Source organism: Chaetura pelagica, unplaced genomic scaffold, assembly GCF_000747805.2.
Source record: "Chaetura pelagica isolate M959 unplaced genomic scaffold, ChaPel_1.0 scaffold135, whole genome shotgun sequence".
NCBI classification, from domain to species: domain Eukaryota; kingdom Metazoa; phylum Chordata; class Aves; order Apodiformes; family Apodidae; genus Chaetura; species Chaetura pelagica.
The window spans coordinates 4,532,334-4,548,702 of record NW_009953649.1 but is presented as its reverse complement, the minus strand read 5'-3'; the positions used below and the strand labels follow the sequence as shown (position 1 = coordinate 4,548,702).

General features: G+C 41.5%; 1 protein-coding gene across 1 annotated transcript in view; it reads right to left on the bottom strand.

Annotated features, from left to right (window-relative positions):
• Window positions 1-16,369, bottom strand: part of FNDC1 (fibronectin type III domain containing 1) — a 194,922-nt gene that overhangs the window by 167,028 nt on the left and 11,525 nt on the right. Inside the window, exons 8-15 of the mRNA XM_010000015.1 lie at window positions 13,422-15,767; window positions 11,589-11,710; window positions 9,716-9,827; window positions 8,527-8,904; window positions 3,938-4,003; window positions 3,266-3,427; window positions 1,064-1,294; window positions 640-748 (exon numbers count right to left, since the gene is read on the bottom strand). Coding sequence (XP_009998317.1) covers window positions 640-748; window positions 1,064-1,294; window positions 3,266-3,427; window positions 3,938-4,003; window positions 8,527-8,904; window positions 9,716-9,827; window positions 11,589-11,710; window positions 13,422-15,767 — 3,526 coding nt within the window. The remainder of the gene's footprint in view (window positions 1-639; window positions 749-1,063; window positions 1,295-3,265; window positions 3,428-3,937; window positions 4,004-8,526; window positions 8,905-9,715; window positions 9,828-11,588; window positions 11,711-13,421; window positions 15,768-16,369) is intronic.

Genomic DNA, 16,369 nt, shown 5'->3' with positions numbered 1-16,369 from the left:
GTAGTCCCTTTGTGGGCATTTACTTCCCACCAAATTGACATGAGTTATTTCAATATAACGGAAGGCACTCACTCTTGTTCTGTCATTTCACTGAGATTTTGTGCAAGATAAAGACTTAAAGCTCCTGCCAAACTGACTTCTGAGCAACTGCCTCAGCCTCTTTACATACCACCAAGCCTTCTCTTTCAGCTCAACTCATGTGAACAGACAGCAAAAACAGACCAGAGTGTGACACCTCTCCTCACCCACCTTTAGACAGCAAATCTTGGCAATGCTAGTGTGTGGGAATGGCCACATCACACCAAGGGTACACTTCAGTGTACTCTTCCCCTCAAAATTTGATTGTGTTATGCATACGACTACAGAATGCATTTTAAAGTAACATTTTCTCTGTTACTGATGTTTTTATATACACAAACATATAGTCATGTACACACAGTCCTCTGCTCCAGGGTTAATATGGTAAAGATATCATGTAAGTAGCTGTGCAGTTCATAAAGCATTTTGTTGTCAAACAGAATGAGTAAAATCTAGATCAGAAGTAAGCATTTATACTAAGGCCAAGAAAAATTATTAGCAACTCTCAAAATTTCTTTTGCTTCCGTAACAGAACCCAGAAAGAGTGGATCAAATCCTTACCGTGTGTTGGGCTTCAGGTTCTCAATTGGCAAATGAGTAGTCCCTGCAGTCCTGGTTGACCACTTATTCTTTAAAAAGTCATCATACGATGCACTGTAAACCAGATAGCCTGTAAATGGGAAAGACAAATAGTTGTGAGGATTCTAAATGAATTTTAAATTCATTATATCCCTTGGTGTTGTGGTGAATCTTATGTATTAAAAGGAGTGGAAGCATTTTTTAATATGGAAGTGACTTGATGCCTAACTGTCCTGGAAAATCCCAGACTACGAGAATCTCCTGTCATCAGATAATAATGATGGAGCCATCAGCGGGGTGAAGTTGCAGAGGAGTGAGAGCTTCATCAACTGTTGGTTTAGTTTAAGGTAGAAACGGTCATTTAAGGAAACCTTCCCTACCAGGAAATCAACCCTCAAGAGAGTACCTGTTACCATGTCTCCTCGAGCAGGTTTGGCCCAGTCAACAATGACAAAGGAGTGACAGCCTTCAACTGCCACAACAGTGATGTTGTGAGGGGCTTTCAGAGGACGCATCTCTCTCTCTCTGAGGTCATTAGGGATGATTTCATCGAGGCTCTCCACCTGGAAGTGCTCCAGGGCTTCTGTCAAGGAGCAGGGGGCAGCTGGATCTTTATTGAGATAGGTCACATAAGGAGCTGGAAGAGACAGGGAAGAGTGGGTTTAGTTAGCAGTTTGTAGGTACCACAAGGCAGCCCACAGCCTGAAAAGAAGAGAATAAAGTTTTGTGATGTATTTTAAAACTCCTCCTCATCCAGCCCAGAGATGGTTTACTGCTGCCAACAAAGCATGACTCACACCCACTTTGATTGATGAGCTGGGGAATGGGATGCCAATATTTAGGTCTACCCGACACTCACTACTGTACCCTATTACGCAAAGACAGAAGTCTGACAGAAGTCAGATAGTCTTTGATATGAGAGGCAGAAGAGAGTGGTCTGACTGCAGGACCCTCTGCATGCTACCTCCAGCTGCTCTGGAAGGTGGGGTGGAAGCATCACCCAAAGCCTTTCTACATGTGGGAACAGATACCTGTCAGGGCCTTACACTGCCTGAGTCTGCCAAGTCTTAGTGTTTGCTTCTTACACAGAAGTCCTGAAACTGGAGTGAAACAACAAAGAAGAAGAGTAATTCCAAGGTGGAGTCTGACTTGGTTAAATTAAGGGATTATTGCCGTGGTCCCTTGGCTACCAAGGGACCAGGAACTATGAGTCCCTTCCAAGCATGTGCTCCCGACCTGTAACTTCTATTTTTAAAAACTTTATACTGACTGGAATTGCACTTCAGTTCAGGAAAAGATTAAACCACCCTTTTTATTGCTTTAAAAATCCCTGTAAGATTCAAACTAAGGACTATAAAACTTGCTTTGGAAATGTTTATTCAGTTGCAATAAGACAATTCATTGAAATGGTAATATTGTTTCCATAGTGTCTTGAAATGTTCATAAACCAACATCTCTTGGTTTATCTTATTGGATTTCATGCCCTAAGGGGATTTTTTTTCCTGATCTTGCAATGAAATTAATTTTAGCTTCTCCACCTACATGAATCAAGAAGCATTGTCAGTGACAGAGTCAAATAGAAACATCATGAAATTGTTTGGACAGGGAAACTGAACATGCACTGGAAAAAGTCTTGGCATATACAAAACCAAGTCTTTTACTCCTGCAGCAGAGCTCCACTCTAAGACACGTGCAGCTTGTGGATATTGGAAGGGAAGGCAAGACAAGGCAAAGCAGACTCTGCATCCTCTGAACTCCCATCTGAAATGTCAGGTGTGCCAGCAGCTGACCTGACCTCATTTCAAATGCCAGAGATTTGCAAAAGGATTGAAGGGAGTGACCAGTCTATGTTGGTGGCTAGAATGCAGTGCCCCACCAGCTCCAAGTCCCTCTAGTCTGGCCCCCAGCTGCTCCTCTGACAAAGAAGCAGAGCCGATCTGAAGTCAGAGCAGCAACACCTGCCTACACGCTTGAATGGCTCACGTACACAGGAGCCAGCCTCATGTCTTGTGTCAACGTACTGTGTGTTCCTTCACCAAGTTCCTTCTACACAGCAAAGATACAAATAGCAATGCCAAATAAATCTCTATTGGTTTTACATTTTTGAAAGTTCATATCCCAAATACCATTCACTCCTTGACTTTGAAACATACCTTTGACATGTATGCTTGTACAAGGTGGGTGAAATTACTAAAAAAATTAGGTTCCCCAGAGGAAGACTCCCACCTGCATGCAGACTTGCACTGACTGAACTACTGGTGTGAACTTAAAAAGATGCAGCTGAGCTGAAATGAGCATCGGAGTAGACACTCCTGTTGTGTTACTGACTTCAACTAAACTGAATACAAACAGTGCCCTTACACTGAAAGAGTACAAAGAGGTTTGCACTACTTAACAAGATCAGTGTGGGTCCACATGTAGACAAGCATCAAAGCCATGAGCAAGTACTGCTGTTTGGGATTCCCAGGTGGCAGTGCTTACAAGGGCTGCACACCAGTCTGTTGGACATACTGCAGGACTATGGTCTCAGCTTAAGCGCTGACCTGGCTAGAACAAGAATTATTTGCAGCACAAATAGTAACCTACATAAAACAAAGGACATCCTTACCAGTGAACCGTTTCTTCCCAGCAATGTCATATTCTGACACAGGGCCAGTGCCAACAACACTAGTCTCTGGATACACAACTTCCAATTCTGTTGTAGAAGCAGTGGTGGTGGTGGTGACAGTGGTGGTCGTTGGTGGCGAAGTGCTCTCAAAAAACTCGTAGTCTTCAGAGGAAACATAAGATTAAAATGTTAGCTTGCTTCATGTTAGTTTGGCTTGACTATGAGAAGGGAAACATTTCTGTTACCAGCCACAACCCCAAAGGAGTGCCATGCACCCTCCCCCAGCTGCCACACACCCCTTCTGGGCCTCTAACTTAGGGTCGGTCACACCTCAGCCTTGCAAGGGTTTCTAGCAAACCGACAGACAGTGACCATAAAGTCTTTGCCTTAGGATACTAGTGTCATTGCTTATTTAGACCCTGCTCATACAGATAAATCCTGTTAGATTGCAGGACTGACTGAAAGGGACTTCCAACTCCAGAAACAGTTGCCCTTGCACTCTTGCTTTTCACATGTGGTGCAGGACTCTGGAAAGCTTTTCTAGCTCACTGCTTCTCACTTAAGTTCCACTCACCAACCTGCCCACTTGAACCCAATTCCAAAGAAAGAAGACAGGGAAGAAAGCAACCCCAAATGTGCCACTTGCAATAGACATTTACTGTTAAACAGTACCATCGTCATATATCACATATGCCTCTGGAGTTGCTGTCACATCTGAATCCAGTCCTGAGAAGGTATCTGAGGAAGAAGAAAGAAAAGAAAAAAGCTGTAAGAATTCAATAATCTCATCCCTATCCACCTAGCAAGATACTTCTGGAATAAAGTTTAAAGTAAAAATCTTCAGCCAGTTGATTTGAAAAGATAACGCCGTGACAGTCTGCTCTGCATTTTTAGAATAACATGAGTAGTTAACTGCAGCAGCCAGGAGTTTTGCTGGGGGAAGATAGGGTCAGGGCTGCTACTCAAAATTGAGAATAACGCACCTTCCAGGAGCTCTGTCCCAGGCTCCAGCAGCTCTACAGCAAAGGCAGGCTGCCAGCAACCACTTAACACTCAGGTCAGGATTTGACAATGTTTTGTTGTGTTAGGAGCAGCAACTCTAAGAAATTTATATGCAAAAAAACAACAAAGCTATTAAAATAAATGAAAAATTCTATTCAATTACTTTTGCAGTGGAATAATAATCACACAATTCACAGAACCATGACAGTTACAGACTGTGTTTATGCTAGCAAGCAATGCAACCCAAAAGGAATGGACTTGTAGAATGAAGTAACTGGTGCTGGTTTTCTTGGGTTTTACTTTGCACTAGCTCAAGCCTGATCCTGTGGGCTGAATTCCTAATACAGGTTGGGGCACACACATGTTGTCCTATAGCACTGCTCCTGCTCTGTTTTCATCCAACAGGAACTCAGTTTGTGCACACTGAGACTGCTCTATGATGCAAATGAAAATATGACAAGAAGAGATGATTGTGAGGTGCACATCAAAAATACTCTTCTGATCCACCCCAAAACCTAATGAAAATGCACCCAGAGACTTCCCAGATGCCTATTCCTATATATTATCTTAATATCTCTGCAGGTTATGTAACCAGCACCAGATACACCAACCATCAAGTACCTTATCTTGTGCATCCTGTAGGCTTCCCTGCACACTCTGAGAACTGCATCTCTTCACATACTAGTCAGAGAAGTCAAAGGGTACACAAAGCTCAGATTAGCCATTAAAATCAATTCAAACAAAGCAAAAGCACCATGCTGGAACCCACTGCAGGTACAATCAAAAGTCCTAAATGAAATGCTGGGGCTGGGGAGAGGCCAGTGTGTGAACAAAGAAAAGGACAGCTTTGACATCAGGATCCCACACAGAAACTGATAATGTTCCTATAACACTTGATATGGAAGCAACCATGTTATTTTTACTAAGTCAGTAATACAAACAATCTAAAATTTCAAATTACAGTGTCAAATAGTTCACAAATATAATTTGAATTAAAAGTTTCTGTGCTGCAGGGTTTTGGGTGGGTTGCTTTTTTGTTTTGTTCTTGTTGTTGTTTTTATTTAGAACCAACAACTATTGTACAATACTGATTCTTCTCTAGTACAATAAGTTCTTTTAAACACACAGTAGTGATTTTAATGTCAAAATAAGCTTTAAAACCACAGAAAATGGTTAATTCTTGTCAGACTTTCATATAGCAAAATCTGACATTTTCTCACAGCAGACTTCTGCAGCCATTCTTCAGGAGACCATCCACTTAGAAACCACCTGACTTCTCTGAGGGTAGTCAGTGACAAAGCAGATACTTTTTTGAACTCTGCAGATCTCATAAGAATTGACTAGCATCACTCAACATTTACAACATACGCACTTCATCTTTTACTACATCCAAGTAAACGAGAGGCTCATATCTGCAGATGTTGGAAGTCCTTCACAGGCAGATCTCAACTTTGCACCAACTAGCTAGTCAGCCTACATACAATCCAGCATAAACTAATTTTATTTTCTATTTTTGTGCTTGTTCAGTCTCTTCTACTTCACTTTCTGTGCTTCTTTAGCAGTGGCTGTGGCAAGAAGACAATGGGAGTACTTCCTAAAACACCTCTCACTTCATAGTTTTCTCCATGGACACCAGTGGCAGTTCTCCAGCTTTCTCCATCAGCCTTTGCTGCAGCTCACTGGCAGGTGAACCCTACCAGTACCAGATGAGGCTAAGTCTTGCTAACACCACTTGACATAGATTTTGGCATCTGTAAGGATGATGGACTGCGCAACCATCACTTGATCTTATCACATGTAACAAGTGGTGAAGGCTCCACCGTTTTTTCCCTTTGAGTTCATGAAAAAAGTTCAGCTGATTTCACTGACAAACGATGCTTGTGTGGCCGAAGTCCTCCTTGAAAGTAAAAGACTGCTGAATCTAGTGAAATGTTGACAATAAATTCTGTTGGGTTGAGCAAAAATCCTGCCAGAGAGTAAGCGAATTTGCCAAAGCTTAAACAGAATGTTTGGCGGTGGGTTTTGGCACTTGCAGCCCCCGGCTGTTTGGGAGTAAAGCACTTAGCAACAAACTATCAAGCTTTGGCAGAGTAAGTATTTCACTAAATTATCTGGAGTATTTTCCAGACTCAGATTAAAGGGAAAGACACCATAAAAATATTATTTGGAAATGGTCAAGGGAAAAGTGCATTAACTAAATTAAATTCAACTAGTAGTTGTTTATCTCTCTTGAAATAGACACTACACGTGTCAAACAAAGTCAGCCATCATTAAAAAATAAACAAATACTTTTCAAGCAAGTAACTCTGTGGAACAAGCACGTTGTTTTGCTGCATTTTTCCAATGTTGAGGCAGGTTACCTGAATGCCAAAAAAACAATAAAATAAAAAACAAACAACAAAACACCCCAGAAGATCAATAAAATTGTCATAATTACTCTTCAGATAAACTTTCATAATTGCCAGGAAGGAATTAATACTGCTCAAGCTATATAACAGGTAAGAAGTGGAAATCCAGCACCATCTTGTCCTCTCAGTCTTCCACTTTGATGCATTTACAGACAGACTGTTGAAATGCCAGACAGTTCAGGAGTGACTTAAAAGCCATTTTCATTGAATATGCAGCCTGTGTAAAAAAACTAGTTTCCATTCATTCCTCTAAGAAAGCTCAAGGATCCAGCAAGCTGAGTCGGTAAAAGGCAAAACAACCCAAGCAGAATGTTTTTAAATGTTCATAAAATCACGTGAAAATTTCCCAGCCCACGACTCTCGTAAAAATAACACTGCAAAGCTTTTGTTGTTCAGCTTCTGGAGCCTATGCTCAGATTAAGCCCAGTCTTATTTAATAAACTCTTAGTATTCTTACAATATGTACTCTCAGAAGATGTACTTCAGGTATGAAATAACACAGGCCAGAAAGAGGAAACATTAACATATAAGCAATATCTAAGGTAAGGAAAAGAAGCTGGTAGGACTGGGAGCTCTAACCCTGCTGAAAATCATGGTTCTCTTCAGGCAACTTTGAAAATATTCGTCTGACCACACAGAGCAGCACTTTTGTAAATACAATTAAGAACAATGAAAATACCAAAGGGAAAACGAAAAAAAATCTTCAAATAAATATTTCATGATGATGTTCATTTCTATATACATTTGGTTTTGTGTGCGTATACATACACACATCTATGCATATGTATATATGCGTGCACACTTCTATAAATACATACTCAAACAGGGGGATAGGTGTTAGATAAATATTAATACTAGAAATAATTTTCATTCCATCTGCACAAGGCAGTAACATCAGTGACCCACTACTTACCCAGGGTAGCTGGTGAGGGAATTTTCAGTCTCCTGCTTCTGAGATCCTTTCCAAAGATGACATCCTTAGACTCACTGTAAGCTGCTGAAGCCACATCTTTTCACAGCTTCTGCACTCTTCAAAGCAATAGTTCAGCTTCTCAGGCCATGGTTACGTGATCTACTTGTAAATCTACTTTGGCTTCAGAGATATAGGTGTATGGGGTAAAGGTAAGGGGGTTTAATTGCCCATTAAAATTGGCCACTGTGGTTGGCAGGTATCTGACTGCTATCCCTTTGTTTAGGTTATGGGCATGTGTCAACTGCCCATGTGTAGACTGAGTCAGGGATTACCTACAAATGGAAGGGCTAAGGACTACCATGGTGCTCCCTGATCCAGTTTTGCAAAATAAGCAGCTGTTTTCCTGGAGAGAAGACTTCATCATAGGTGAGTGCTTTGACCATGTGCATGGACAATAGGGAAAAATTTTTTCACAGAAAGAGTAGTCAGACACTGGAATAGGGTGCCCAGAGAGGTGGTTGAGTCACCATCCCTGGATGTGTTTAAGTGTCATTTGGATGTGGTGTTGGTGGATATGGTTTAGGGGAGAACTTTGTAGAGTAGGGATGATGGTTGGACTCAGTGATCCCAAGGGTCTTTTCCAACCTGAATAGCTCTATGATTCTATGAATGTGACATGAGTGAATCCAACACGAAGTGTAAATTTTGCTGAAATTGTGTTCCCATGAAAAACTTCACCTTTGGGGAAAGCTGACATTTTACAATGAAACACCTTTTAACACTCATTTAAACTCTTCTTCAGCTGCTCTAATCTCAGCTCCTACCTTATCACATGGACCAAAATCTTCAGAAGCAAATCCTTTCCCACTTTACATTTGCATAATTGCACTGCACAAACAGCACAACCAAAGAAGTTCAAGCAGACACAAGGAAGTTACCTTCTGCATTGCACTCTGGCAGGCCATCATATCCAAACTGCAAGTTGCCCTCATCATCATACTGTGCAAAGGTGCCTGGAGGACAGGTTGGGGGTGGTTTCTCAGTGGGTGGCTCAGTAGTGGTTGGTTCAGGAGTAGTGGTGGTAGTTGTAGCAATAGTTGTAGTGGTTGTAGTAGTTGTTGTGGTAGTTGTTGGAGGTACTGTTGTAGTAGTAGTTGAGGGAGTGGTTGTTTTCTTAATCATTTCAAGACCAATCAGAGGTTTTCCTCCAAGGCTTATTATTGGTTTATCTTGTGCACTTGCTACGGGTTTACTAAATCTGCCATGTCCAAACAAAGGTATTCCATCAGGACTCACCATCGGGGCACCCTTTTCATCTAGGAGAGAACAAAACCAAAACATGTCACCAAAAATCCATTTCAGGCTTACAGCATGGTATTTATCAACAGCAGATACTGCAAGAGCACTGAGAATGTGCTTCCAACCTCCTGTGATTTAGTTGACAGAAAAGAAGGTTGTTACCTAGGAAGAAGCCATGGTTAATGAAGTTGGAAAATGGTTCAGAAGAGCCTCAGATAAACCACAGAAGTGTTCACTTCAGACTCCCATCGTGCAGACAATGCCTGCATTTAACCTAAGTCAGGCTCGTAGCTGTTGATGCTCCCTAATTCCAAACATGTGCCAAGAAAAACCGGGATGAGCTGGTGAGATTCTGTCACTGCAGACAAATTTCTGTGCCAAATTCTAGATACTGCAAATATTCATGGGAACCAGTTTAACTGCAGGCACTGAATTTGCATTCAAGAGATCTGTACAGGTGGACTGCTATGCAGAGTTTTCACAAATCACACATAGAGATTTTTACTATCTGTGGTCATTTTCAGAAGAAAAAATAGAATAATAATATACACATGGTGGGTACAGTGCTAAAGGCAGGGAATAATTATTTCTACACATACAGAGATAGAAACAAGCATCAATCCTTACTCTGGCTCAGTCCAGGATGTCCCAAAGCCTCCCCAGGTCCAGCAATGTGCTGTCTGCCTAAAGGAGATCTCGGGTACAAGCAACTCCAAATGGCTTGCATGGGACCTGGGGATGCCTGAAGCATTCAACAGCTCAAAGACTTGTACCATGTGCATAAAAACTGTAGACTTCTTTTGCTGTAAGAAGTAAGCTGTCACTTACCAACAATTGTACGTCCATCTCCTCCTAATTTCACTCGGAGAGGGTTGCCTTGGGAATCTTGGAGGTATTTTCCTTCAACATTTAGCACTAGCCCTCGGTCAAGATCTACAATCTAAAAGCAACAGTTGGACGCAAATTTAGATAACACAAAAGGAGGTGAAAAAAATTCACAGCAACAGAAATTCTGGGGAAACTGAGATGCTAAGATCAGGAATAGCTACAACAACTACAGACAGATTTTTAAAAGTGAGTAACTGATTGTATGATAACCACTTAAAAAAACACTGCTGAAGACAGCATTTCCCCAGGAGCCGTCCTCCAGAGTTGCACAGCAACCACATTCATATCACCTTGCTGTAGCTCTCACATGCAAAGGAGCAATTTCCTTAATTTTCTTGGGCTGCACAACTCCTAAGGTGGATTCCCCTAATAATGATTTGAGTATGACCCTGAGTCCTTTTGAAAATTGTATTTTAGATTATGTCTACTCATTAAAAAAAACAAACAAACAAGCAACAACAACAAAAAAACAAACAAACAAACCCAAAAACACAAAAAAAAACCAAACTCAAGCAATCCCAAAAAACATAGTTTAGATCAAAGCAGTGAAACCAAAGTATCTAAAATTTTAATTGGGGTAGAAGATGGAGGAAAAGCCTCTGTCTCATAAAACAAATCTCTCTGAGAGCTTGAATTTAAGAGGTAAGTGCAGTTAAAATTCAGTCCTTGTTGCCATTTCAACCCAAAACAGCTGAACTGTGTGCTGTTTTAACCTGATTTAACATACACTGAGCCACAGAACATAAAAATGCAAAACATGTTAAATGCTGGGAGGAAATTGGGAAAAGAACATGAGTAGCAGTTCCAGGTTGGCAAGACAGACTTACATTTGGTGCTGGTACATCGGTCTCTGGAGGCTTCCAGGCCCCAGATATTGACACAAATCCTTTTGATTTACAAGGTGTTGGTCCTGCTTGCAGCAATGCCCTCCTTTCATGGGATAGAGAGAGATGCCCCACAGTTTCCCAAGGACCTTTCTAGCCCACTTCTTGGAGACATCTGAAAGGGCTTTGGGCATGCTTTTCAAAAAGCCCCCTTTGAATGTGACATACCTGATGCACCTTTTTATGCATTGATTACATGTCTTTACATGTCATTGGTAGAGTGTGAGCAGCTCTACTGATGCCAGCAAGGCTGGTCAGTCTCCTCCTGCTCAATATTTGCACAAATACACACGAAACAACAGTTCCCTCCTTGTGTTAGTTGGTCATAAACTAATCAGAAAGGATTTCAAAAGGCAAGGTCTGGGCAGGTAGGCACCTAGTGGCGCTTTCCGATCAATGGCATCTGAGCTCTTCTGAAAATACCACTGCAAACATGTCTGTGTGAATGGCAAAATGCTTAAAGATACCTACACAGGTATATTTAAAGCATCGTCACACTTAGGGAGTAACTCTGTGCTTCAATACTCCTGCTCATGATTTAATCTCGAGCGAGACTGGGGGAAGCACTGCTGAGCACGTCCTACCCAGCAGCAACCCTGGGCATTCGTGCTGCGCAGCAGACAAGCCTCAAGTCACTGGGGAGCCTAAGTCCCACTGACTTTGAGGAAAAAAAATTCACTAAATCTAAACCACTAATGCTGTAGTTGAAAATCCAAGCCATCCAGCTTTAAATCAGACATTAAGGTGTTCAAATAATGAAATGCAGAATTTGCAATTAGATGTCAATGCAACAGTGGAAACTAGACCACTAAGTATAACCTCACTTTACAGCTTCATTGACTGAGGGCACTGTTCTCCTCTCTTTTTTAAATGAAAATCTAGGTACAATAAAAGGTCAAAGCATCTTGAAATTAGAAAGGTCACCATACCCACTTTGTTCCTTGAGGGCCATTGATTACTCTCTGTCCACTTGGTTTTCCATTATTACCAGGTAATATTTTTCCATTTCCATTTCCATTTTTTGTTGTAAGATTAGGTCTGCCATTGTAACCTGAAACAAAGAAGCAAACACACTATTCTGAAGAAAACTGTGCATACTACAAACCACATTTTAAAATTCAAAGAAATGCATTTTCTGACTTATCCAGACATAAGCAAGAGCAGAAACAGCCCTCACTACACTCAGAAAGCCAGGCATTTCATTTCAGCTTGGGAGCAACTGTTGTGACACTGTCAGATCCCCACAGCTGATATAAGCATCTGAATTTTTTTATTTTTTTTTTCTGAAGAAGTTAATATTCATGTTTTGTTTCTACCATGTTTATTTGGTCTATTTATTCCCTCTCGGTGTTTTAACAAAGCAGGGCAACAGTTCTAGAGGGCACTACAGCTATTAAAATGTTTGTGAACTTCGTAAACATTTGAGGAGTGGTGTGAAGGAGAAAAACATAAATAAACACATCTACCTGTTCAATCCTATCCTTATACAGAGCTGCAGTGATGAACTGAAAGGAGAGGGGATAAGAATTACTTCCTTTGTTGTTGTTTTTTTAACCTGTAAAAGGAAGAATTTTCCTTTTCTAGCTGAAAAAACCCTGCTACACAGAGACACACTCAGCTCAGAAGTGGCAAAGCAGTGGCATTGAGCTGCAGCCCCCCCAGCCCAGAAAGGGCTCACATCTGAGCTCAGAAATTTTCCTCCAGAAAATATGTATTAATATATATATATATGTGTTAACTGAAAGAGAAAAAAAAAAAAAGCATTAACTGAACACTTCTTGGCTACTAACTTCCCAGTTGCATGGCAATCTATCCAACCTGGATAGAGAAATCTGTTATTATTTCATGCAATACATCTCATTCTTCATGGTATTATTTAAGGTTCACTCCTATCTTAAAGCTCTGCAAGCTGCATGGTCCTCACTATGTAACAAAATATTGTTATCTACATATAGCAAAGAATGTATTTATTAAAACATTCTGGTCACTCAATGCTATTTTGGATGTCCATGCATTGAAGGGAGAAAAAACATTTCTACCTAGAAATGCCACTGAGACTATCTGAGATTCTCCACAGGTGACATGGGCCACCAATAGGTGAGAAGCCTTGACATGTAGTTGACCCTTGGTTCTACTACCCAGGGTCAGCATATACGCAACTGAAAAGCAAACCACTAACATTTGGGGTAAATCACAGCCATAAAGGTATTAGAGGGCCTGCCTGTCATGTGAGCAGTCCTCAATAGGAATGTACAACCTCGAGCTGTCACTTAGAAAAAGAGGAAAGTGGCTTAAAAAGTAATTAAAGAAAACAGAATGCCAGGACAACATGAGGAAACACCTTATGGCCTAGGCATGGGCAAGGTAGCACTATATAACCTGCAAAAGCCTTTTAGTAACCCATATGATGAACAGCAACATACCTGAGAGGTTGTCATATTCTGTGTACAAATGTGCTTTCAGTGAGCATTCAGTGAAGTCATCACTCAATAAGGACACATTGCCCTTTCTCCAATTTAGCACCTAACTCTGTCATCTCCTCTGTGGATCTTGTGCAGATCAGACCACAGGACCAAAGGTCTGGGGCATCCCATTACACTGATTAGCCAATGTCCTCAAGAACTGGGCTGCCTGAGAACCATCAAAATAAAAAGGAATACTCTATACCAAATAACCTGCACTCTGATGGAAGACTTTTCCCTTAACTGCTGATCTTAGGAAAAACACAGTTCAGTAAGATTACTACAACAAAGACAAGATACCTTGTCTATAAGGAGGTCTAGCAAATTGCCGCTGGGAAGGGCTCCGTAGCCTGGAGTTCAGTAGTCGCTGGCGAGGGGACAAAGTGGATGAAGAAACTGTTGGGGTGTGTGTGGTGGTAGATGCAGAAGAACGTGGCCAGACAAAGCTTGGTTTATGCTTGTTAGAGGACTGAGTAATTCGTGATGCTATTGCAGAGCTTCCTGGTGATTCAGGAGAAGATATTCTTAATGAGGGAGTTTCTTCCTTCTCTTCCTCTTCAGAACTTACTTTATGAGGTAGAAGAGTGTCCATAGATTTCCTTTTTTTGCTAGTAGTGTCATCATATGTGTTTTTGTTGCCTTCTGAAAGAGAAGGGGACCATTTTGCTGCTAAAGATGTGAGTTTCTCTTCCACTTCTTTTTGTTCATATTCACTGTAATAATCATCCTCTTCATTAGAAACTGACTTATGAGATTTAGATGAAGAGGAGGAAGGAACTTTTTGAGGAAGTTCAGCTTTGGACATTTTTGAGGGCAAAAGGCCATATTTGTTCTCTGTTTGGGACACCGTTCTTGTAGCAACCACTGAGCGACTAGGTAATGAAGGACGAGCTTGTCTTGAAGAAGTGGATGACAACCTTGGATTATACTGATTCTCTTTTGCTGTATCACTGGCAGAACTGGAGTCTGGCTGAGTAAGTTTTGGCTTGTGGGAAGGTACCTGAGAACCTTGTTGCTGTTGCTTTGATAGAGATGAACTTGAGCTTCCCTGAGAGAAAGATGCAGGTAATCTCCTAGAAGAGATCACATCTTTAGGAAACACAGAGCGGCTGCTTGCCCTGTCACTGCCCTCTATATCCTCATCATCACCTTCCTGCAATTCTTCATTACTCTGGGATGAGACGTGCGAGGGAAGGCGCCGGCCCCTGGAATGCAGTAAGGAAGGACTCGTTTGTGGTCTCTGTGCAGGTTCTAAGCGCGAGGTCTTCTCCAATGGAAGATGAGAGGGGAATGCCTTTTTAGGCAAAGATACACTTGGTTTTGATCGAGCAAGTGTTTCTTTTACTTCTTGACTGTCATGCTCTTCAGATTTATGTTTGAAAAGAGAAGACTGCAAATGAGAATGCTTTCCTGAAGCAGCTGCTCGACTTTGCTGTTCTGCTGAGTCAGAGCGAAGTGGCTTTTCACCATGGTGAGAATCAGAATCCACCTGAGAATTTCTTCTCTTGGAAGAGATTGCTGAAGAAGACTCCCTGGAAGAGGGTAGAGAGGGAAATAAGGGGTTTGCATCTTGTGAGTCCTCCCTATAACTCTTATCAATATCCTTTCCGTCAGATTTGGCACTGGTGGAGAAGTGAGAGTGAGTCGACGTGTGACCAGAAACAGCAGACCTCGAGGGAACTGCCACTGCAGCTAATCTTGAATCCTTCCATGCACGAGAACTGGAGCCTGAGGGCAGCCTTGCTTGCTGAGACCTAGAACTGGGCTTTCCTGCTCTGTCCTCTGCTTCTTCACTGTCAAACTCATTACGGCTATCACGAGCATGGGAATCTGCTGATTTGGAAGCCAGTTGATGTGAATGACCTAGAGAGCCAGATCTACTGGGATGGCTTGGAACAACCTCATGAGAGACAGCAGGCTGCCGATTTGATGGCAAAGCCAAGTGACTAGGTTCTGAAGTTTTGGAAGACACTTTCACCAGTACGGAGTCTGGCTTTCCTTCCACATTACCTCTAAGATCATGTTTTTTGGCAGGCAGAGGATGCGAAGAGGTTTTAGTAGGCACATTAGTGTTGCTTTGTCTCAGCTGCTTTGTTTCATTATCTGTGTATTTAGGAACAGATGAGGCAGAAGAGTGTTGTGCTGATGATGGTAACAGTGCTGGTGGCTCCTGTTTCTCTGTGCTCGTCTGCTGTGACACCTCTGATGTATGGGTTCGAAGAGGGGTTCTCCCTGAGGCAAGGACAGGGTGGACTGACCGACTAGGGGACAAGGGTCTAACAATCCTCCTCTGATCCTGGGCTTTTGGTGGCATTGTTGGAGTTTCTTGGGAGGAATCATGGCCATCTGTCACTTCAGTGGATTGGAGATCAGGTTTCGGCTCACCTGTATTTCTGGAAGGTAACTGAGATTTACTTGTGATTCCTCCTCGGGACAATATTTTATTCTTATATTCAGAAAGAAGACTCTTTTTATCACTAACACTAGGGGAATGAACAGATGACTGCTTAGAGGAAAGCGATAGCTGGACTTTTGAAGAAATGGAGGAAGTTTGAGAAGGAGACGAACCAGAACTCCCAGGTTTTTTAGTCTCTGAATTATCTTCTATATTTGTTTGTTGCTGAGCAACTGAATCCTCATGAGCTGCTGGGAAGAAAAAAAAAAAAAAAAAAAAAAAAAAAAAAAGTGTTTATTCATAACTAGAGAAGAAACACAAAAAACTGAGTAAGAGAAGAAACCATCCAGAACAAGACAACTTATGAGAATATGAGACAATAATTATTTCTGTATTAACTAGCCTATGTGGAATTATTTTAACTTGGGTAAAACTTAGAGCAACTGAAATCAAATATCTAAAAGCAGAGACTGCAACACCATATCAGTGGAACCAAATCTTCCACAGAGTTTAGCAAAGTTGATGGCATGGTGGTGCATTATTCCATCTAAGGCTGTGGCCCACACTCCTAGTTAACTCAGCAAATCTTCTGTCCCCCCACCTTCTTGACAAGAAGCAAACGCAAGGATAGGAATAGCACAACTGAAGACCCAAAGCATTGTATTTTTTGGCCTTTAGGTAACAAGACCACATAGTGTTTCCATGCAGGAGTACAGTATGGTATGCATTTATTTAAAATGTTAAAATGTCCATAAAGTGTCCTTTCACATGCTGCAGTAACAGAAATCGTATGAAGGAAGTAAAATCCCGTGGCTTAGACGGAAGTTAAGAAAAGAACATAAACAAAAGAAAA